The sequence below is a fragment of the Pelodiscus sinensis genome, chromosome 25 (assembly GCF_049634645.1).
Source record: "Pelodiscus sinensis isolate JC-2024 chromosome 25, ASM4963464v1, whole genome shotgun sequence".
Classification (NCBI taxonomy): Eukaryota; Metazoa; Chordata; order Testudines; family Trionychidae; genus Pelodiscus; species Pelodiscus sinensis.
Genome location: NC_134735.1, coordinates 3,560,196 through 3,584,579, shown reverse-complemented (window position 1 = coordinate 3,584,579; position 24,384 = coordinate 3,560,196). Strand labels below are relative to the sequence as shown.

Here is a 24,384-nt window from a genome sequence, read left to right as displayed (position 1 = left end):
CACAAACGGGATTTGACCATTCATTATTAGTGGGAAATAGGCCAATGGAGGGATGATAGGAGTTACTAGAGAGAACTTTCTGGGTGTCTGGCTGGTGAGTCTTGCCCACATGCTCAGGGTTTAGCTGATCGCCATATTTGGGGTCGGGAAGGAATTTTCCTCCAGGGTAGATTGGCAGAGGCCCTGGAGGTTTTTCACCTTCCTCTGTAGCATGGAGCACAGATCACAGCTGGAGGATTCTCTGCATCTTGGGGCCTTCAAAGTATCTGAAGGCTTCAATATCTGAGCTATAGGAGAGAGGATTATTCTAAGAGGGGTGGGTGAGATTCTGTGGCCTGTACTGTGCAGGGGGTCAGACGATTATCATAATGGTCCCTTCTGAGCTTAAAGTCTATGAGTCTGCTTCAATTGCCCTCAGCACCCCCCAATATACACATTGCTGCAGTCCCCTGGGGACAGATTGTGACTTCACCAGTCTGTAACTCCCCTGACTTCAGAGGGGCTACTGCCCACTGGGAGAAGAGTCAAGCCAGGGGTTGCACTGATGTGGTTGGGTTCCAGGGTGAGGCGGGTGCAACTCAAGAACAGCTCCATGAAAGTCCAGAGCAGAGCCACAAAAATGACTAAGGGGCTAGAAAACATGAGCTATGCGGGGGAAATGAAGGAATGGGGTTTGTTTAGTCTGGAAAAGGGAGGCCTGAGAGGGGACACGATAGCAACTTTCAAGCCCCTAAAAGGCAGAGGGAGAAACATTATTCTCCTTAACCTCTGAGAACAGGACAAGAAGCCAGGGGCTTAAACTGCAGCAAGGGAGGTTGAGGTTGGATGTTAGGAAAAACTCCTGCCTGTCAGGGTGGTGAAGCACTGGAATAAGTTGCCTAGGGGGGTTGTGGAATCCCCATCCCTGGAGATAGTTAAGAGCAGGCTGGACAGACGCCTGTCAGCGATGGTCTAGCGGTGTTCTCCAACCTTTCTAAGCACCATCACTTTTTTGAATTTAAGTCAATTCAAACTCTACCTCAAACCCAACCCCCTTGCCTCGCACCCTTCTCCAAGCCCCCCCCTCACTCTGTGGAGATGGGGCAGAGGGGAAGGGGACATCAGTACCCCCTTGTCTGCCTCCCCTACACTACACATCCAGCAGGAGGCTTTCGAGGGCAGCTCCAAGGCAAAGGGCAGGAGCAGCCTGGCAGTGGAGGGGAGGAGCAGCTGACCTACGGGCACTTGAGAGCCTCCTGGCCAAACCAGTCAGAATCACCTGTCAGAGGCTCCAGATCTACTGGTAGATCCTGATCTCCTGATTCGTGACCATTGGCCTACGTGCTTGGTCCTGCCATGAGGACAGGGGACTGGACTTGATGGCCTCTCGAGGTTCCGTCCAGTGCTACAATTCTGTGAACATTAGTGGTGTGAAATCGGTGTGAGACCAAAAGCCGGCCTGCAGGAACAGTCTATCCCAGACACGGGGCGAGTGTCAGTGGACAGCTGCTGAAGATGTGGCTCTGAGCCTCCACCGCAGCCCACCTTTTCCATTCACTTATGGAACCTGACTTTTACCTGGTGCTGCTCAGGTCCTTAACTGCATTAATTTTTGTTTTTCTTCATTTAAATCATTGCTCTGGGGAGGGGTGGGGAGGAGGGGTTCAGTCTGCAGGCTGCCCCGGGGAGAGAGGACAACCCCAGCCCTCTCTCACTGGAGCATCTTGGGGACAGGTGAGACGTGCCTCTCCATGGCCACTGCAGCTCCAGCAAGCACATCCCTCAGCTGGGGCAGGTCCAAGTTTGTCTGCCCCCTGCGCTCCCCAGCCAGAGGGAGGAATGCTGTGAATTGGGCACTTTCCCCTCGTTCCCTGACAAAGGGAACAGTCAGCAATTGGGAACAGTGGGAGGCTCTGGGCTTGGGCAGTCCTCAACCAGAGGGTGGGGGGAGAAGAGTGCCCCTAGCCAGCTCTTTACCTAATCATACTGTCTCTCTACAGTATGGTTTTATGCATCCAAATGGGGGGAGGGGCTTTCAGCCCCCCCTCCTGCACAACCAACCCCTTACCTTTGCTGTAAATCATGATAAAAGGAAGATGTATATCGTATGTGGTAGTCGTAGCTCTTACTGTTTAGAAATTGTGTATACAGCCCTGTACAAATGAGGAGGGGGGGAAGCTTCTGCCCTCCCAGTACAACCAAACCCTGACCTTGCTTTAATTTAGGATAAGAGGAAGCTGCATCCCAAACGTGGTGGTCCTTGCTCTTACTGTTTAGGAGTTCTTGAACAGACAGATTCACAGACAGACACCAGCTCTCTCAACTAAATAGCCAACTAGAATATTCTCTCAAGTAAATATTGTAGTTTTCCTTTTAGCAGAAATGTATTGCTAAACCAGACTCATTAACGGGAGATGGTGTTGATGGCCCTTGCCATTTTATCTTATGTCTCACAACATGGGTTTTTGTCCTTAAAGCCCCTGCTCATGGAGTCACGTGATTAGCTCTGCTTACAAGAAAAGCAAGCTTCTAACCCTCCTGGAGGCAGAGAAAAGCTTGAACATGTGAACTCTAAAGGCACAAAAGCCGACATTTGCTATTTAAAAAACAAACAAACCATTCTTGTGATTTTTGGGAGCCAACTCATTTATTTTGTAACTCTTAAGGAATATCTATAATAGCATTTTGGAGTGAGTCTCCCAGCATGGGGGTCAAGAGACTTGGGCTAGTGGCCTTGTGCTAGAACTCTGATGTTGACAGTGCTTTGAAGTTGCAGCTTGGACCCGAGTTTAGGCTGTGAAGTATGGGGTGCAGGAGAGTCATATGTCTGTGGATCCAGGCTGCGAGGCTTGGGCCAAAATACTGTGTAGACATACACTTAAGGTTTACTGTGACAAACAGGGCAATCTCCTCCATGAATCTTACTGAATTAAGTTAAACCTGACTGAATTAACCCTTGTTGAATTAAGTTTAATACCTTTGGTGTCGATGGAACACAATTATGTCATTACGGAGTTATATGTCATTTCCCAAGGAGACATGACTAAGGAAAACATTGGGACAGGGTAGGAACGTCAAAAGATTTTGTGAAACAATGTACACTTTTAGAAGTAAGTGGGTTTCATTGGGGCTGTGTCTAGACTGCATCCCTTATCCGTAAAAAGGGATGCAAATTAGACACATCGCAATTGCAAATGAAGTGGGGATTTAAATCCCCCCCGCTTCATTTGCATAAAAATGGCTGCCGCTTTTTTCCGGCTCGGAGCTTTGCCGGAAAAAAGCACCAGTCTAGACAGGGATCTTTCGGAAAATAAAGCCTTTTCTAAAAGATCCCTTATTCCTTATTTTAAGAGGAATAAGGGATCTTTCGGAAAAGGCTTTATTTTCCGAAAGATCCGCGTCTAGACTGGCGCTTTTTTCCGGCAAAGCTCCGAGCCGGAAAAAAGCGGCAGCCATTTTTATGCAAATGAAGTGGGGGGGATTTAAATCCCCGCTTCATTTGCAATTGCGATGTGTCTAATTTGCATCCCTTTTACGGGAAAGGGATGCAGTCTAGATACAGCCTGGGTGTATGGCAGGAAGTGGGAGTGTGCTAATATAATTCCTCTCATCTGAGGAAGTGGGTTTTGCTCACAAAAGCTCATGATACTAGATATATTTTTATTAGTCTCTGGACTACTTGTTATAATTCCTCTGATTAGACAAGAACTTGGCTGTTGGAATTTTGCCTCCAGGAGAGGATCCACTGTTGGGCTAATTACTTTTTCATGGTCTCTCACCCCCCTCCCCCATTGTGGATAAAGGATGCACTAATCCATGAGGGTATTTGTTCTGACCCAAGGATTTTAATGAAACTGAAACCACTGGAAAACCCTTGTGTGGATTTGAAGGGATCACTGCTCACTAGCCAGAACCCATGCTGGAGTGGGGGCTGATTTCTGTGATGCATGACAATACTGAACCATATTTTAAAATAATATGTAGTATCCATGTTATATATTGTCTTGGTAACATTATTCTAAAAATATATTAATATTTTTACTACACACGCTGTAGCATCAATACAATCTCTTCTTATCATGTTTTTAAGTAGACTGTTAATGTTGAAAAATGTATTAATACTGACCATGCTAAAATTGAGTCCGATATTTCTCTTGAACTTTCCAGCCCCATGAATCTGGATACCACTCCCACTGACACCGATGGCAAAACTCTGTTGTATACTGTGTCGTAAAGAAATCACCCATGGGCCCTAACGCCGAATTCAGTGAGTGCCAGTGTTCCCTATAAGCTGGGTTCTTGTGCAGGAGAGAGTCAGATGTTGCCCAGCTGATTAGCAGAGGGCCCACAGCGAGGCTGTGTGATGCTCATTTACACATGCCTCAGTGCACAAACAAATTTATTCCACACATGGGTGGAAAAAATCCGAGGGACCGTTGATAGATGTGTAGAATAATACAGAGAAGGGAATATTGCTTCTGCCAGGTTCAGGATGGGCTCGGATGCAGGACAGTGGAGTAGTCCCTGGCTCAAGCGGTCATCTTATTCTCTAGACTCTCAGCTTTTGTAAGTAAAATAATCAAAATAAGCAAGGTGCCAGCTGTTGTGGTTGTAAATAAAATCTCAGATGCGTGAACCAAGCATAACTGCAGCAGACAGAAGTCTGCCGTGTAGACATCGCATCAGCATCCTTGTGCTGAAACGGTCTTGCTAAAATGCTGGTCTGGCTCCCCGCTCTTGGGTGCTTTCTCCTACCACACAAAGGAGGTCCCTGGTATGGTGGATGGGAGAGCCTCACAAGCAGCTCTCTGGAACTAGTGACGCACCAGCATCAGAGCACTCACCCGCCCTTACCCCCATAACCTGCATTTCCTGCCCTCTCTGATCACTTGCAAATAGTCTGTGCGTGGGCCATGGTGGATGCAGTCTATAATTAAGATACAGGAAAATATCATTATCTAGACAAAGATACATAAAACTTGCCTCATCCCGTACAGTGAGGGGGAAAGAAGAACAGACACATCAAGCAGTTCATGTGCATTTCTATTGGATATGACGATACAGACAACAGACCACAGATATAGGTTATCTGTACCATTGCAAAAAAGAGTTTGTGGATTTCTAAACAGAGGGAGCAGAGGAAAGTCAGGCTGCAGTCCTTGACCTTAACTAACCGTCCAGAAATGAGGCGTGGTCCCATCAGGTCATAAATACATTCTCTTGCTCAGTCAGTCCCAGTTTGCACTGCGAGGCAGAGAGGGACTGCCTGGAGCTGACAGTAGTGATATTTAAAGCAAGGGGGCCAAAAGACAAAACCAAAGCCACGCTCCATAGAGTATGTTCCACTGACTTAAGGCAAGACCCAGGCTAACCAGCAGGCTAAGACCTCCTGCTCTGTGAAGACCAGAAAGATTCCAGCTTGTTAGGTCTTTAGTGGAGGCAGGACCTAATACGTTAACCAGAAGAGCCATACTGATTCGACACCACTGAACGCAGGACTAGTGTACAGTAGCTGGCTGATCCCAAAACCAGCCATGAGGATGGTTTACCCTGAGCAGCTGCCTAGAGATGATCTGCTGGCAATCCTGCTGTTTTAGAAGAGAAACAATGGGAAGAAAACAAGACAGATAACAGAACGGAGAGTGACTGAAATGTACTTGAGTTGATCCGGTTTGGTTTTAAGCAAAGGAGGAGGGTACTGAAAATAAAGTGTATTGTGATTGTAAGTGTTAGTGAGGCCTGCTTCAAAACCAGCAGAGGACTGCCCTTCCCAAAATGGGAAGATTTACGTGAGAGCGGGGGGAGTCTAGAGAAATGGTCAACTGAGGGCCAAACCCAGAAGTCCTTGCTCAGGCAAGACTCCCAAGCTGAAGTCTATGGTATTTCACCCCGCTAAGGATTTGTTGAAGCAGCACATCCCCCTCTTGTGGAACTGACAGGATGGACGAATCGCGTGCTGCTCTCACACTCTGCTGACAGGAGAGACTGTGCGCGCCCATTTCTCTCCACAAGCCTTCCATGCAGAGCAGCTGTCGGCCTGACAGCCAGGACACAGGTAGGCTGTTGAGTTACTGGGGAAGGGTGCGTGTGAATAAAGTGTTGGGAAGACAAAGTCAAAAGGAGCCTGCCAAAGCACTGGAGCAGCAGCACATCCCAGCCAGTAGAATATCCATGTGGACATGGCTCCCTTCTCGGCTCAGCCCAGAGAACGTTCCTCACGGGCCCCGGAGAACGCTGAGGTTTTGTCTTTATGGACCCACTGCTTTGTAAACACCCGCCATGGGGCAGCACGGAGACCCTTCCTCGGGGAAAGCAATCTAGACAGTAACCTGCAGGGCCTCCTCACACCCTCACAGGGTTCATGTGCAAAACAAGTCGGAAGTAGACCTTTGGATTAACTCTTTAATACATTTGTGCACGTGTGCGTCTAGCGTCGAGGCAACTGTGAATTATAAGGCTACTGAGACATCAGCAGGTTCTGGGAATATCGAAGGCCCAGAGGGATGCCCGCTGAGGGAGCTTTCTGATGCGTCCCAGACCCGGGCTGTTTCTCCATTTCCTTTCGTTCCTATACAATACATGGACTGAATGACAAAGAAAAAACAGCCTCTTCCCTCCCCTTCCTACGGGAAAGAGAAAGCTGCTAACCAGGAAAAAAATACGCTAGCACACCCCAGTGCCCCCATCCGGTCTACAGCCACCCAAAGGAGCATCCAAGGCTGGGGAACACTCCAAATTGTGCCCAGTTCCACCCTCTACGTTAAAGTGATGTTAAAAAGTGCACAGCCTCAGGCGGCGCTAGCGACATTTCCAGTTGTTTGGATGCTATGAGCCGGCGGGTGAACCGTCTCCAGTCCCTCCTATCTGCTCCCCTGAGCTGCCTAGCTTCGAAAAGGGCATCCCCGCCCGCCATTAACAAGGTCGTTCAGGAAAAGGGCCAATCAGTTAAAAATCTGTGAATTAGATATCCACGCACACGCATGGGAGTGGCTCACTCTAGTTTATATATATCCATATATAAAAGTGTATGTTGCCCTGCACATCATTTTATATATCATATATATATATATATATGTATGTATGTATATATTAAAAAAATCTCCAAAAGCCTAAACTGGAAAAATCTCAAAGCCCCCAGTCCTGGGACCAAGGAAAGGACATTAGACCGAGCTGTTGAACCATTCACATGTGACCATCCCTTCCCCTACCTGCTGATAAAGGGCTTACTCAGCACAGTGAGAGCATTCCTCTGTCCCGACCTAACCCAGCGCTCCTATGCTCAGTTCTCCCGGGTTCTCCGCAGGTTCTGTGCCGGGCACGGGCTTCGTGGAACGAAGACAATCTTCCCCAGGGCACTGCTGTGCTACAGCGCCCCCTGGTGCCGGCTCACCAGAGCTGTCTCGAGATGGGTCCTTGAGGGGTTCCAGCACGTCTGCGTCGGGCTGAGGCGTATGGGTGCACAGGTCCTGCACCTTCTTGTTCAGGTCATTACGCTCGGTCTGAAGGGCTCGGCACAGCTTCTCCAGGCGCTGGATTTTCACCTGAAGCCCCTCCAGCTCCTTGTCCCGAAGGGTTTTCTGCAAAAGACAATGGTCCCAAAGCAGTGAGGGTGAGGAGCAGAGAGTCTTCCAGCTAAGACGGTAACTTAGGGCCTGAGGCGGGAAAGAGAGGCACAGGGAAGCTCCTGGAAGAAACAGGCCAAGTTCACATGCCTCTGAGCACACGTCAGGACCCAGTGCTCATACGCTGTCACCACCAACTCCGATCTGCTGTTCCCTGGGGCGTAGGGAGAGACTGACAACCTCATAGCGCCTTTCCTCCACGCACCTCAGAGTACTGCACTAACCCTTGCTTCTCTTTCCCTTTGCCTTAATTTGCCCTCTGTAAGCTGTAGAGACGGGACTTGCCCAAGATCACACAATGACAGAGCCAGGAACCAAATTCCTCGCCCTTACTCCCAGTTGCCTGCTCTCTGATGCATTAGCCATTGGCTGTTTAACAGTCTCAGGACACACAACAAAATGCAGAGCTGAGCCAGATGCCTGGCTTGGTGCTGTGGCGTGGGGCTTACCACAACCAAGACGGGGGGCTTACCTCCTCAGCCATCTCCAACAGAGCCTTGTTGCTGCTCTCCCAGCGAGACCGGTACACGGTGGTCTCCTTCTCCAGCTTCTTGATCTTTTTTGTCATCTACAGAATAATAGTAAAAAACAGAAAAGAGAGAGAGCTGCAGAGCGGCGCAACTGGACAGTTTCTACAGTCCCTTCAGGGGCGCATGAACATCCCCAGAGCAGGGAGTCAGATGTAGCCGACCCAGGGAACTGCAGCAGCCCCTCAGTGGGTGAAGTGGAGCAAGGCTGAGTTCACCCAGAGGGACTACTGACCAGGCTGCTCCAAGCTAGGGATGTGAACGATTAGTTGTCTATTCCATAAGCAAATGCTTATCGCATAGTTGACACAATAATCGACTAGTCGCTCTCCTCACTTGCTGCCTCGGTCGGAAAGCGGCAGCAAGGAAAGGGGGGCAGGAGGGGTTGCTTCAAAACAGTAGCACCGAGTGGAGCCCAGGGACAGACCCCGGGCTCCACGCGGCGCTGCCACTTTGAAATGCCGCATGCAGCCCGGGGCCAGGACTCCCAGCAGGCCCCAGTCTGCATGTGGCGTTTCAAAGCGGCAGTGCCAAGGGGAGCCTGACGCCGGGCTCCCCACGGCATTTCAAAGTGGCCACCACATGGAGCCCGGGGTCAGCTGAGGATTCTGAGTCCCCAGCTGACCCCAGGCTCCAAGTGCCACTGCCGCTTTGCAACAGTACGAGGTCAGCAGGTGACTGCTTGAGTTCCCCGCTGGCCCCGTGCTCCCCACAGCACTTTTGCCTTTGAAGTGTAGCAACAGCCCTGGGGTTGTTGCTATACTTCAAAGGCGGATGTGCCCATGTCAACTAATCGAATCGTCGATGCAAATTGTATTGACAATTCAATTAGCCAGTTAATTAAATTTAACATCTCTACTCCAAGCCTCCTCTATCCACTGTCCATGGACCAGGACACAACAAACCATAGGGCTAAACCACTTCTACACCCACCTCCAAACTCCCCATACCTTTGGGAAGGCTCAGATGCAGGCTGCCTCGCAGCACTGCTAACCCTGGACCAACTCTCCCACCCCATCCCAGATCCAGCCCCACCCTGTCCCACGGGAAGGCTCCAGGTCCTTTTGTTAACGACTGCTGAATGGGATTGGTTTACTTCCTAGGAGCAGGTGACTCCTGGAGGATTTCTGCCGTTGGTGAAAGCTGGCGTCTCCATAATGAAGGAGTTGCTGCTTCACCGGCTTCGAAGCCCAGTGTGGATGGAGGTGGACAGTGGATCTCACACATCAGAGAGGCCCATGCCAGCTCTTTGGCCAATAGGGGTGACAATCACAGTACCTTCTCCATCTCCTGTTTGAATGTAGTGAACACCTCGCTGCTCTTGGAAAGTGTGTTCTGAAACTCCTCAAACTTCTCCGTGTAGAGGGCAAGCTAGAGAGGGAGGGAACCGCAGCTCAGCGCCACGTACCATGGGACCACCTAGAAGGCATCTCGTTCCAGCCTCCCTTCCCCAGGTCAGTGTCCAGCAAGGAAGAGGCTGGATTTCCGAGCGGCACCGAGCTGACTCCTGGGATTTAAGCCCTGGAGGTTCAGTAGAGGCCTGGGCTCTATGGTGTACAGCACCAACCTGCCGTGCTCAGAGTCCTGGACTGGAAAGAAAGGAACAATCCCCTTGTCTTGCTTTGGCCCACCCCTGCAAGGTGCTGAGTGCCCACAACTTCCACAGACTTCAGCGCCTTGCCGGTCAGGCCCACAGCCCCGTGCCAAAGGACAACCTGCCCCAGCACCGAGAAAGATGCTGGGAAACCGGGGCCTCTTCCTTTCTCCAAGGAAGCAGAGAAGTAAAGGGGCGCAGGGAGGTCCTACCCTGCATTGTACCTCCTGGGCTTATGCAGACCTTCCCAGCGTTGAAATGCAGGGGCCCACCCACTAGGGCAGAACCCGCTGCCTACTAGGGAAATAGTCATAAGAGCCCAACAGCCTGAGCTGTGCTACCTCACCTGCTGTTTGAGATGGGTCTCCTGCTGCTTCATCAGCTCACACATTCTCTGCGACTCCACGGCCTCTTTCAGCAGCTACAAGAGACCATGGGAGAGGGGAATGGAGTTAGCGACCTGGGCTCCAGGGCGGGGCACTGGGAATAGCTCGAATCCATCCTAGCTCCAGAAGGGGCAGCTGGGTGAGAATCCCACAGCCCTGCAAGGCAGCGGCTTGGAAGGGATCCTGTCGTGGAGCACAGCCAGCACTGAACAACAGACCAGGGCTTCTACTGCTGGGGAAGCCGCTATGGAGGACAGTGGACCAGGACAGTCAGATCTGGCTGGGCAATTCCTTACCTCCCAACAGGCCAGCTGTTCTTAGAGAAGTGTTAGCGGGGAGGCGAGAGCCGAATGGCTCAACAGGATTTGCTAAGACAGTTGCCAAAGCAGCAGACTTACAAAGTCCTTCTCCCGCTGGTGTCTCTCCTCTGCCTCCGTCAGCATCTCCTGGGCCTGCTGGAGCTTGGCATCCACCAGCTGCTGCTGCAAGTCCTTGTGTTTGAACACCTTATCGATATGCTGCCAAGGGGAATACAGGGGTTGTTAGCAGGGATGGGGAAGGTTAACCGGCTAACCAGCAAGCATCACCCTAAAAGGGTAGGGGCTGGAGCTGCTCCCTGATCTCCCTGGGTAGCAGGCGGGGACTGCTCCAGCAGACCAGAGCAACCCCTGTCAGTGGCAGGCCTGGCCCGGTCCCACCCCTGCAGGGTTACACGCTGGCTCCCTGGAAGCAGGGCCAGCAAGGGCTGCTGGCCTTGCTCCCGGGGAGGCAATTTTTCTGCAGCAGGGAAGCCGCCTTCCCAGGAGCAGGGCCAGCAAGAGAGGCTTGGCAGCAAAGCTTATTTATACTGCAGAGCTGGCAGCGCGTGTAACCACGTAACCGCGATGATTTTCAGCAGCTTTTACAGTTACCTTCTTAGCTGACTTTTTACATCCCTAGCTGCTACTAACCGTGCCGGCTTTGCTGCCCAAATGGCATGTTGGTGGGAGCAGAAGGGCCTATGACCCTGGCGGACATTTCCACATGCCACCCAGCAGCCCTGTGCGTTCTATCTAGTTCACAGCATCTGGGCTAGCAAAGAAGGGACGCCAACGTTCTCAGTTCCAACAGCTCACAGTACTGGACGGGGGAGGCAGCAGCCTGGAGTTAGAGCATGAGGCGCCTTGGTTCTAAGCCTCTGCCCCTGGCTCGCTGCCTGGGGCAAGTCCCTTCACCGCTCTGCGCCTCAGTTTCCCAATTTGTAAAACAGTGATAAGAAGCATCATGCAGGTCTGAGGTGAACAGCTCTGAGCAGCCAACAGCACTGAAGTTAAGTGCTATCAGAAGATAACGTAGTATCACCCCAGCCTCTAGAAATCCACATCACCTTGGAGGGGAGACATCCCCCTCCCAGCCAGCCCAAGATTCCATCTGCTATGCAAGGCCCCCACCCTACCCCTCCTGGGACCCAGGGTTCCTTGTCCGACTGGCGCCCCACCTCCTCCCGCAGCTCGTACTGCTCAATGAGCTTTTTCAGCCTCTCCGCCAGCTCCATGTTCTCTTGGCGCAGCTTGGCGTTCCGCTCGTTGTGCTGCTCCATCTGCAGCTGGATGTCGTTCAGCGTCACCTGGAAATGGGATGTCACTTCCTTCCGTTTCTCCTCCTCCTCTCGCGCACGCTGGACGCCTTCCTCCTTCGGGAGAAGGTACAAAGGGACCCAGGTCAATGCCCGGGGGACAGCTGGACCAGTCGACTGACAGAGCAATTTACCCAGATCACCTCGCCCTCCAGGGCACGCGTGTTACTATGTAGGCCAAAGAGGAAAAAAGCTTGGGTGGCCCGGCTCACCACACTCACCCCCCCGCCTACCCTGTTGCCCTTTCCGTCTCCAACCCCCCATCTGCGACAAAGGGCGGGCGAGATCGACAGGTCAAATCTGCTGGTCCCAGCTGTCCCGCACCGGGTAAGTTCAGTGACAGGGAAGAGATGGGCAGCTCCACGCAGTGAAATGTAACACAGGGCTAGGCAGACAGTGGGCTGGTCTCAGACAGACCGGACAGGCCTCTTGCAGGCGGTAAGGCTGTAGGTCAAATACTGCTGTCTACCCCGGCAACGCACACTCGGAATGCGACGGGTACGCCAGGTGCCCAGCTTCCCACCTGTGATGGCGCAGTCGGGGTTCCCCCGATCCTGCACCCCTGTAGCAGCCAGAACAGTCTCCGCCAGCCAGCAGAGTAGAGAGGGATTTACTGAGTTTCCAGAAGACAGTCCAGCATAGACATGATGTGGCAATAGGAGGGGGGCTAGGATGCCCCAGAACTCTTGAGGCGGGTGCCTGAGGCCCTAGTCTCCAAGCCCCCTCCCTAGGCTGTCTCCATCATGTTTCCAGCCCCAGACTAACTCTTTCTCCCCCCACATACTTTCCTTATTCCAACCTCCTTCCCTTCCCCCAGTCAGAACCGGCCAGGGCAGTGTCTGGCCCCCCTACTGGGCCGTGCTCACAGACAGGGCCAGTAGGGGACAGCCCAAGCCTAGAGACCGGCAAGATGCCCCGCTACGTCACACCACCTTACCAAAGAGTCTAATCTGGGTGTCAGGGCTCTGCCACTGCACACCCTCCTTCACCAGTGTGACTCTCGCCCGCCCCAGGTCTCAACCATCTGACAGTCTCACTAGACACACCACGTCCCCGGTCTCAAGGCACGGCTACAGTCGAATCAAGCGACGCAACTTCAGCTACGTCCACTGCCTAGCTGAAGTTGAAGCACCTTAACTTGGCTTTTGGCGCTGTCTACACTGCAGGACGTCCACGGAAGAGCACTCTCCCTCCGACGTCCCTTACTCCTCGAGAAGTGAGGGTCGCAGAAGTCGGAGTAAGAAGCCCATTATTTTGAAATAACGGGCTTGCTGTGGAGACGCGCACTCTGTTATTTCGACACAACACTGCTGTGCAGACATGCCCGCATTGTTTATGCAAGATAAGAAGCACCACAAGGTTAGCACGCGCACGGCAGGCAGGTACAGCCCAGCCCTTCCTGCGGTAAATGGGAACAGCTGCCCTGAGAGACTGGCCACCGCCGATCCAGGGAAGAGATAAAGCAGCCCTGTTCCGTCGCTGTCTCTCTCTCAGGTTCAAGGCCCCTGTGGGATAGGGAGCAAGAAGGATCTTGCCTTGAGGGTGCGGTTGTGTCTTTGGAGCTCGCGGCACAAACTCTCCAGCTTGCTGCGGGCCAGGATGGCCTTGCTATGTTCACTCCTCAGATGGTCCTTTTCCTGCACCAGCTGCGTCTGCTTCTTCTGAAGGGTCTTCATCTGCTTCTGGGAGTTCCTGTGCTCTTCCAGCTAGAGGGAGGGAGAAGGAAAGATGCGGCAAAGCAAACGAGGGGGTTGACTCCAGCTGCACCCCAGGGAGAGAGTTCTGGACTCAGCTGGAGAACGTTCCAGCCCCAGAAGAATAACCACTGCAGCAACCAGGGCTGGAGGAATCCATGGCTCATACAGCTCTAGCTGAGCACAGCACCTTTTATGGAGCTGGCTCTCGCATGAAATGTATCTAAGCCAAGCACAGAGAGTGGGGTGTGGGGCGCAGGGTTAGCTCAATGGCATGGGTCTCAGCCTCCAGCCCGGGACGTATCACTATAGAGGAACCCCTTTGGGCATCATTTGTTCCTCGGGATTCCGATAGGACCTAATGCTGTGAGGATGGCTCCGAGTCAGGCTCGGTAGAGTTAATCCATGTGCTTCTTTCAGGTATTACAATACCTCTTAAATTGTGGCGAGGGAGTGATGTCCAGTGGTTAGTGCAGGGGAAAGTGAGTCAGGACTCCTGGATCACATTCATGGTTCTGTCAGTGATGCTAGGATGTTCCCTCTTTGAGCCTCACTTTACCCAACCCTAAAACGGTGACAAGACTACCTGCCTTGTAAAGGGATTATGAGGGTTCTTGTGTGGAATGTACTGTAAACAGGCTAACGATTAATCGAACCTCACAAACTCCTTGAGAGATGAGCCAGTCTCCTTACCCTCTAGTCTAGACTGATAGATTCCAAGGTCAGAAGCAACCATTGCAATCAAGTCTGACCACCAAAGAACGTCCCAAAATAAATTGTAGAGAAGATCTTTTAGAAGAACATCCAATCTTGATTTAAAAATTGTCAGTGACAGAGAATCCACCCCAGCCCTTGGTAATCTGTCCAGTTCTAGAGTTAAGGAAGTTGAAATGCAGCGAGGGAAAGGGTCATGCCTGAGGCCATAAAGTGAATCAGTGTCAGAGATTAAAGTAAAACTCAGAAGCTCTTAGCCCAAACTCCAGCCACTAGACAGTCTCATGATTCTGAACAGTTACTCTCCCCTTGGCTACCCTCATCCTCAGCAAGCCCAAGCTGGGTTCGCTGGGAGCTGCTCATAGAGCACTGAGGTCACATACACACCCCACCCACCCTCATTTAAGTAGTTAACCAATTAAACATAATGTTTAAGCAGTTAACTAGTTAAACGGGATTTTACATCCCTATACCACAGAGGTGACTCTGAATACTGGGCATGTCCCATCTTAGGCGCTCACCACCGCTGAGTGTGTTACACTGGAGCTCTTGGGCCCTACTCTGGCTTGGTTTATTCTCCCTCGTGCACGTGTGGGCCTGGTCAGTAACAAACTCTCTCCCCCTGGGGCCTCGCCATATTTTTGAGCCAGAGAGCCCAGGAAGCCATGTTTCATGTGAAAATAATGGCAGCGTATGTACAGGCTGAGGAGCATCTCGGGCTCCTGCATCGCCGAACGATCTTGACCTCTTGGCAGCAAGAGACATTAGTCTCCCGCCCTGGAGCCTCGAGTGTAGTTGACAGGGACTGACCAGCTCAGCGTATTTCTTGCAAAGGGCCGCCAGCTTCTCCTCCGGGGTGCTCAGCGTGTTGAGCGTCTGCATCAGCAACGTGATCTCCTTGCCTGGAACGCAAGACACAAAGCAGAAACACCACTTTCACACGGGGCTCTAGGTCAGTGTTTCCCCATCAGGGTTCCATGGGCCCTGGGGTTCCGCAGGGGTTCTGCAAGAAATTGTGGAATAAATAAAACATGGACTGGAGACTTGCCCCGTTCCATTCCAATTTTTTTTTCTTACAATGTAAGCTGACTTGTGTGTGTGTGCACGCGCGTGCATACACATACACATACACACACACACACACAAAACAGCTCTTTACAAATAAATTGTCCTGCAAATAATTTTGCAGTAATTGAATTGCGCTCCCCGCTGTCAACTTTTTCTGGCCTGCAAACATTTTCATAGGTAGGGGTTCTTTGGGATATGAAGTTATTTTAGGAGTTCCTCCATGGAAAAACGGTTGGGAATCACTGCTCTAGGTCATAAGGCAAAGGGGAAGCACCCAGCTGGAAACCTGCTCCAAACCACACACAAAACCACAGCTAGAAACCCTGATGCACGTCCCAGATTCTCAGTGTGAATGTGAGCCACCAGGGTAACTGAAGGTTGTTCCCTTCAGAGGATGGGTTCAGTTCTCTGCTCTGCCACTGACTTCTTGTGAGACCTTGGGGAAGTCACTTAGGCCCAGGTCCTCAAAGGTTGGGTGTGTGCTACAGAGAAGGACGGTACTGTGACTCCTCAGACAGCCATTCTGCAGTACACACTGTGCAGCAAACTGGCACCGCTCAGTACAAGCGGGACACACAGGTACCAACATGCTCACCCCTGGGCAGGAGGAACATTGACCCAATCCCAAGATGTGTTCCTGCCTGACTCATGTAGTTAAATCCCGTCTGGTTCAAGTCAGGCTACAGGTCTCTGCACCACATACCCGGGATGTAAAATCCCATTTAATTAGTTAATTGGTTAAATGTTAAGTACTAGCTGCGTCCAGCGCCATGCAGGACTGCTAGCACAGCTAACAACTCACAGCCTTGCACGGGGGCCAGGCGGTGCTGGAGTAGCCCTCTGCGGGCCATGGGCGGGGGGCTGCTCCCAGAGTACCAGTTAACATCCCTACCACACACATGGCCCCATGAGAATATGTACATTAAATCAGTGAGACACTAGGGCTGTGTCTAGACTACATGGCTCCATCGATGGAGCCATGTAGATTAGGGTTGTAGGCAAAGGGAAATGAAGCCGCGATTTAAATAATCAACGCTTCATTTAAATTTAAATGGCTGCAGCGCTGAGCCAACAAACAGCTGATCAGCTGTTTGTCGGCTCAGTGCGCTAGTCTGGATGCTCCGCGGTCGACATCAAAGCCCTTTGTCGACCACCCCATTATTCCTCGTGGGATGAGGTTTACTGGGGTGGTCGACAAAGGGCTTTGATGTCAACCGCGGAGCGTCCAGACTAGCGCGCTGAGCCGACAAACAGCTAATCAGCTGTTTGTCGGCTCAGCGTGGCAGCATTTAAATTTAAATGAAGCGACGATTATTTAAATCGCCGCTTCATTTCCCTTTGCCCAATAAACAAATCTACATGGCTCCGTCGATGGAGCCATGTAGTCTAGACATACCCTAAGATATTATGGCAAGGGGGAAGTCAAATGCCTAAGACAGACAGCTGGAGAAGCAACTTGGCCATAGGCAGCACAAACAGCATGTGGCTCAGCAGGGAACAGAAGCTGGGAGACTTGGACTCACCGGCCCCATTCAACAGCTAAACCACCCCAACCCTGGTAAATGCAGTGGAGCAAAGACGTTTAGTGCACAGTGTGTGCAATTCCACGCCTGATTCGTAAATGCCATCACAACAAACGTAGATGCAAATTAAACAGGCGACCGCGCACTCGCGTTCCAGCTTTCCCAGTTGGAAATTCTCTGCTGCCAACTTGTACAGATCCAAGAGGGCAATTTACTTTCTCTCTCAAATGCAAGAATAACTGATGGTCTCTAGAGGATCTAACCCGCATCCTTTTCTTTCATCAAGTGTGGGTGGGGGAAGACAGTTCTCAGAAGCTGTGCACACAGTCTGGCCTGAAGCACCAAGCTGAACATGCCCAGTGTTTAACCGGGCTGGAGCAAACAACCCCACCTCCCAGTGTGGTGCAGGGCCCACCGTACTGTGGGCAGGGGAGCTACTCTGGCCCGGCTGGAACACCCCCTACCCATGGCATGGTGGGCCTGGCTGGGTCAGAGCAGCCCCTGCCTGCAGGGCCCACTGCACCGTACCGCGGGCAGGGCTGCTCTGGCCTGGACAAGCTAGAGCACCCCTCACCCGTGGCGCAGTGGGCCCAACTGGACTAGCCCCCCGCCCGTAGGGCCCATGGCACAGGCTGCTCTGGCTGGCCGCTGGTTAACCAGTTACCCCAGTAGGCCTGCTGGTAAAGCAATGCTTACTCGGTTACCGGTTACCCCTTTAATATCCCTAACATGGCTTGCTCAAGACTGCACCTGCAATTCAGAGGCTCTGTCAGTGCTCAGGGTTGGCATGTGCCTAAGCAGCCCAGGGCACATTTCTTCCCATCCCCATGGCGCACAGAGCCATATCATTTTTGAACACTGCCATCCACTGCATGGCTACAATGCATATTACACTGGCTTTAGCAGACGGTAAATAAATCACTATGAAAGTGGAAGGCCGGGGGGGGAAGGGGGGAGTTCCCCACTCCAGACTAGCTGCAGCCGAAGGCTGAGAACCCCTACCGAGACCCTTGGCTTTTTTCTTCTCCTGGGCCCGTTTCTGATCACGCTCCCCACACTCGTCATTGACTCGGAACTCTTCCGGACCCTTGGAGCCCTCCTTCTCTCCGTTCATCTCGGGGCAGCCTGGTTCCTGCCCGCCATTCCTGGGGGATTCGCTCCGGCACTTGTCTGCTTCGTCTGGCTCTGCAGGCTCACTCTGTCCACCGTCATCTCCTGGACCGTCCTGGCTGGCATCCACGCAGTACGTGTTCAGGATGTCCTCCAGCTGCCGGCTCAGCTCTTCCGAAACATCACACGTGGCAGGTGGGGAGGGTTTTGTCTCTTCTGCCACAAGACCAACTGGGGGAGGCAGGAGAGGAGAAGACAAACACATGGCACTTTCTCTCATGATTTCTATCCTGCCAGCTGCTCTCTGCTGTAACCCTGTATAATAACCAGACAGCAGCGGAAAGGGTTCCTACTAGGGCTACGTCCTGGGGAACTGCAGCTCTAGCTAGCTGCCCTGACTACGAAGCAGCACTTCTGGCAGCGTTCCCCTACCGTGTTAGGAGCAGGCTTCCAACATCCCACTCCCACTCCATTTATTGGGAGCAGGCTCCATATTCATTTTCTTTCATAGTAACAGCCCAATATCCAGGGCTCGACAATTACTGTAATCTACTCGCCCGTGGCAAGTAGATTACAAGCCGGCACAGCCGCGCAGCGCAGTCAGCCCATGCGCAGCACGCCGAACCACGTGGCTGGCGAGTGGGGCTCACTGCCGCTTGGCGAGCCCTGCTAATATCCATTAGAACGTCAGAACGACTGGACTGGAACAGACCAAAGGTCCATCTAGCCCAGGGTCCTGTCTGCCGAGAGTGGCCCGTGCCAGGTGCCCCAGAGGGAGTGAACAGAACAGGGAATCATCCAGTGATCCCTCCCCTGTCGCCCCTTCCCAGCCTCTGACAAACAGAGCTAATAAGTATTGATCCCTGCCCATCCTGGCTAATAAGTATCGATGGACCTGTCCTCCAGGAATGTAGCTAGTTCTTTTCTGAACCCTGTTACAGTCCCAGTCTTCACTACATCCTCTGGGTGAAGTAGGGATGTTAAGAAACGAGTAATCAGCTAATCGTGTAGTCACCACACGAGTAGCCAATAGGATTGGAGCCTCTGGGAGCTGGCCCACACTGTAGCTCTGCAGATTAACTGTAGTAAGAGCCAGGCATACAGGCAGCCCGGCTCTTACTACGTTTAAACTGCAGAGCCGCGGGAGTAGCTCCTGGACTGGGCATGAACTGGTCCCGAGCCGAGCTGGCTCAGTCCCGGCTCCTGCCAGGTTTAGCAGCCCCCACCAGGGCAGAGCCCTTGCCCCAAAATGGCTTCGGCTTTGCTCTGTGGGGCTGGAGACGCAAATAGGCAGGTCAAGCGCCCCTCTGCCAACCTAGTGCTGCCTTCTTAGAGCCCGGCCAGCCCTCTCGGGATTGCCAGGCCCTTCGGCTTCCTCTCCCGGCTCTGGGATGTGCACGGAGGGCAGGCGCTTGCCGAGGTTCCCCCAAGCTGCCAGAGACCGGACAGGAAGGCAGGAGGGGAAGTGGTGACATGAGATGTGCTGGGAAGCCACATCCCAAATGAAACTCGCCCGCGGGCTGCCTCCTGCCGGGCTTGCCCAGTGTGTTTTGCTGCCATCGGGGCGCTTGACCTGCCTATTTGCGCCTCCAGCCCCGCAGAGCAAAGCCGAAGCCACTTTGGGGCAAGGGCTCTGCCCTGGCGGGGGCTGTGCATTGGCTGCCCAACACGCCATGTAGCCACACGCAGGCACCACACGGGCAGGCCAGGAGATGAGCAGAGCCCAGCCAGGAATTGCAGGGCCAGGACTGGCCGACAGTGGAGGCCGGGCCGTATGAGCCCTGCTGGGCCCTTAGCCGCTCGCCCTGTTCTGCCTCTTCCGGTTGTGGCGCGCCCGGGCCAAGCCACACAGCGCCCGCCCAGGACAAAGCCCCAGTGACTCACGAGCTCTTGCTGCTGGCACGCAGCGCTCAGCCCGGGCTCACTCCAGTTGAGCAGTGACTCGGCTGCCAGAGCCTCCTCCCAAGTGCCCATGGGGCACAACCGGGCTCCCAGAGTGCCCAGCCCGGCCAGAGGCCCTGCCCCCCACCTACGCAGCCCACACAGAACCCCAAGTGCCACCAGTTCAGGGCTCTGCACAGCGCCGCTGACTGCATCGGCCTGGCTCACTTCAGGAAACCCACCCACGGAGCGCTGCCAGCCCAGCCAATGCAGCGAGCCTGCATCTCCCTGAGGCCAGCCTGGGAGTGCCAAGCTTGCCTGGCCACTGCACTCTGCCTGCCTGGGCTTCGGTCCTTGGCTCCTGGTCCAGTGCCGGGCAGCACTGGCCGCTTCCCCACCTGCTGTGCGTGAGCGAGGCTCCCGGAACAGCCCAGCGTGTGGGACAGGCAGAGAATGGAGCTGTGATTGAGCCACCCCCAGAGCAGCTGGCTTGTCCCTGGTCTTTGGGCATGGGGAGAATGCAAGTAGAACAGTCGAGAAAGCCTGGGCTTATCAAGTAGTCAAGTATTCGACTACTCTCTTACATCCCTAGGGTGAACAGTAAGTCATTCAATACAACCAACTGAGAAACAGTGGTGGGGGCATGTTCACATCTTTGTACCCGCCATCCCGTACACATGGGTATTACTCCGAGACGGTGCACACAAGGCCTTGCATGCACCTAAAACCCAGCAATCTGCTCCTAAAGCCACAGGCCTCCCACACTTGAGCGAATGGAAATTAGTTACAACAGCCACCCTAGAGAGAAAGCCACAGCCTCTCTGCAGGCATGGCCCTTCAAGCTCAACGCTGAAACATACCCTCATCTTTATCCTGCACCTCACTAGTCAGGCTCTCAGCATTGCCATCAGCAGATGGCTCAGAGCTGCAAGTCCTGGACTGGCTTGGGGGTTCCCCAGCTTCAGGGGGTGCTGCAGCCTCAGCTAAGTCGCCTTCGTCTAGCACCAGATTGCTGTTCATTTTGGGAAGACCAGCAGGCAGCAGGGCAGCTTTGTCTTCCCCACCTTGGTCCTTCATCATGTCTCTTCTTCCCACTCCGTCTCAAACCCTGGTGAAAGAGAAACGTCACCTGGGTTTAGTTGTAACAGGATTTTAGCAGAAGTCAGCATCCTACAACATACTCATTGCTAGGTGAAATCAACAGGGATTGAAACATTCACAACTGAGAGAACAAGGTTCTTCATTGAGCCTCTCCATCCACGGCTAGTCGTAAGACTCAGATGCTGCCTCGTACTCAATAGAAGCTTTGTTAACTCCATTCTGTTGTTGGAAAGTAAACGCACCCTTCCTCCCACATCTGTAAGCTATCCCCCTCACCATAAAGGGCTCCATGTCAGGATAGCTGTTCCTCCAGGGTGGCTAGAGACAGCTTCCTTTGGAGCCAAGCCAGTAACTCCCAAACCCACATAGAGTAAATGGCTCTGTCACCTCTGTATTCTGTAGATTACAGTCTTCTGATGGACCCACCACTCCACCCTTCACTTAATGCTTTGCTCTCAGAACATTTCATTCCATAAAACACCAGGAAATGGAGTCCAGCATTAGCCTAGAAGGGCCCCTGCAGACTGACACGAGAACTTCCCTCTCTAGTGTTGAATGCATTGCTTTTACTAAGCACACAGACTCTCCTAGCCTGGGAGGGATGGACAGAAGCCAAAATCTTGACTCAGGATCCTCAAGATAGGAGAAGGGCCAGCTTCTCTTAAAACACCAGGCTAAGAGGGAAAGCATGTAGTTTCTAGGAAGAGCTGGTAGTCAGCAACAAAAAGATTTACCAATTATCTCCATGAAACAGAACTGACACACACAGGCCAAATTCCAGCTTCTTTCCATTTCACACCCTTCCAGAAATATACTCTCTTTCATTATTTTACCCATATCCCTCATTCACCACTCAGATAACAGGAAAAGCAAATGCTGCAGCAACTCTGCAGTCTCCCATTTCAGAAACAAAATACAGGACTATGTAGCACTTTAAAGACTAACAAGATGGTTTATTAGATGATGAGCGTTCGTGGGCCAGACCCACTTCCTCAGATCAAATAGTGGAAGAAAATAGTCACAACCATATATACCAAAGGATACAATTTAAAAAAAATGAACCCATATGAAAAGGACAAATCATTAACTCACAGGCATTTACCTTCCTTTCCCCCCCCCCCCCCCCGCATCCCCCCTCTGTTCTGAAATGTGATTTGTCCTTTTCATATGGGTTCATTTTTTTGATTGTATCCTTTGGTATATATGGTTGTGACTATTTTCTTCCACTATTTGATCTGAGGACGTGGGTCTGGCCCACGAAAGCTCATCATCTAATAAACCATCTTGTTAGTCTTTAAAGTGCTATATAGTCCTGTATTTTGTTTCAGCTACACCAGACTAACACGGCTACATTTCTATCCCATTTCAGAGACACTCACAATTATGAAACAAAGGCAGCGTAGCTGTCCCAGGACAATCTGGATCCCCCACAGAATTATTTGATGAAAGAAACATTTTGTCCCAAATTTGAGCATAGCTACACACAATTAAGTCTATGCTTCTTCTCAGAGAGCAACTCAGGGCACAATCAGCTTTATGAAGCCAGGGACGGAAGTTAAAAGTAACGGGGGCCAAGGCAAGCATGTCAACTATTCTTACACAGACACCAAAATGTACTAGGAATGTGAGTGGGTAACCAGTTACCTGGGAGCAGCCCCCTCCCCCCGTAACCTGTGGCCTCCCCTGCATCTGGCAGCCCCTAGCCCAGGATCCTGCTTAGTCAGATAACCGGTTAAACATTAGGTTAACCTACCATTTAATCAGTTAACTGATTAATCTAGAATTTACACCCCTAATATGTACCTCTCTCTCACATACAGGCTTAGCAGCACTGATTTCCCACATTGCGTACAGCCCCTTTGTCAGCTCATCCCTATGAATGCTCCATCTCCCTGTGGCATCCCATGAATTGTACACATCCCTACACTGCCCAATGTGTGCTCTTGTGCTCCACCCAACTCCACAGGCTCCACTGCCTCTGCATCCTCTGCAAGTGCCAGTCCCCACAGAGCTGTGCACGATTGTCCCTATCTATCTCCTAAGCTGCTAGGTACCCATGATTCCCCACATTTCCCTGCCCTCACCTGCACTCCCACAGCACCCAGCCGTACAATACCATCTGACACTACCCAGTCACACCCCCAACTGCCTCATTCACATTCATACATCCCCTGCCCTCCCAGCCTCGTTCACACCCATGTTGCTCCCCTGCCCCAATTCACACCCCATGCCGCTCCCTTCTCCCCCTGCCCCAATTCACACCCCTATGCTGCCTCTGCCCCAATTCACACCCCTATGCTGCTCCCTCCCCGGCCCCATTCACACCCCTATGCTGCCCTTCCCCAATTCACACCCTGTGCTGCCTCTGCCCCAAGTCACACCCCTATGCTGCTCCCTCCCCGGCCCCATTCACACCCCTATGCTGCTCCCTCCCCGGCCCCATTCACACCCCTATGCTGCCCTGCCCCAATTCACACCCCGTCCCGCTCCCTCCTGCCCCTCCACCTCCCCCATTCACACCCCTATGCCCCTCCCCCCACTGCAGTGACGTCACTCACGTACCGCGTGACGTCACCGCCGAGAAGCTTGACGTGGCTCTCTCGCCTCCGCCAATCCGTAGCGCCCGCCGGCCGCACTCCGGCAGAGGGGCGAGCTCCCCTGCATGCGGTCCCCGCTCCCCGCGGCTCCTCCTCAGCGCCGAGCTCTGCGAAGGGCCCAGCGGCAGCAGCCTCCAGCCCGGGCCGCTGAGCGGGTACAGAGTGCGCATGCGCCGTCATCCGCCGGCTCCGCCAACCAATCCGCGAGCGGGGCGGCGCGGGGCCTGCCGGGAAATACCGCTGAGCGGCGGCGGTCGAGGCGGGCAGCCCGGGCGACTACAGGGCCCAGCGTGCAACGCGCCAGGGGGCGACAATCCAGCTCCCGGCGTGCAACGCGAGAAGGGCAACGCGGGGGGGGGGAAGCTGTGAGGAGGGGGCCAGGGAGGCACTAGCCCGGCAGGGGGGGGGGGGGAAGCTGTGAGGAGAGGGGGGCAGGGAGGCACTAGCCCGGGGGGGGGGAGTTTGAGGGGGGGGCAGGGAGGCACTAGCCCGGCAGGGGGGGGGAAGCTGTGAGGAGAGGGGGGCAGGGAGGCACTAGCCTGGCAGGGGGGGGGGAAGCTGTGAGGGGGCCAGGGAGGCACTAGCCCGGGGGGGGAGTTTGAGGGGGGGGCAGGGAGGCACTAGCCCGGCAGGGGGGGGGGAAGCTGTGAGGAGAGGGGGGCAGGGAGGCACTAGCCCGGGGGGAGGGGGGCCAGGGAGGCACTAGCCCTGGGGGGAGGGTTTGAGGGGGGGGGGCAGGGAGGCACTAGCCTGGCGGGGGGCGGAAGCTGTGAGGGGAGCAGGGAGGCACTAGCCCGGGGGTAAGGGGGGCCAGGGAGGCACTAGCCCTGGGGGGGGGGAGAGCTGTGAGGAGAGGGGGGCAGGGAGGCAATAGCCAGGGGGGAGGGGGAAGCTGTGAGGAGGGGGGCCCAGGGAGGCACTAGCCCCAGGGGGGGAGCTGTGAGGAGAGGGGGGCAGGGAGGCAATAGCCAGG

At 53.3% G+C, this 24,384-nt stretch overlaps 1 protein-coding gene across 1 annotated transcript; it reads right to left on the bottom strand.

Annotated features, from left to right (window-relative positions):
* Positions 1–5,004: 5,004 nt before the first annotated feature.
* On the bottom strand, positions 5,005–23,536 carry TXLNA (taxilin alpha). The gene is made up of 11 exons (XM_075909072.1): positions 23,377–23,536; positions 20,574–20,821; positions 17,725–18,063; positions 14,942–15,033; positions 13,259–13,429; positions 11,586–11,780; positions 10,507–10,626; positions 10,069–10,143; positions 9,407–9,499; positions 8,074–8,169; positions 5,005–7,556 (listed from the first exon to the last, which is right to left on the bottom strand). Exons 2-11 carry the CDS (start codon positions 20,791–20,793, stop codon positions 7,239–7,241), a joined length of 1,719 nt encoding a protein of 572 aa, XP_075765187.1. The 5' UTR covers positions 20,794–20,821; positions 23,377–23,536; the 3' UTR covers positions 5,005–7,238.
* Between the last annotated feature and the right edge of the window lie 848 nt (positions 23,537–24,384).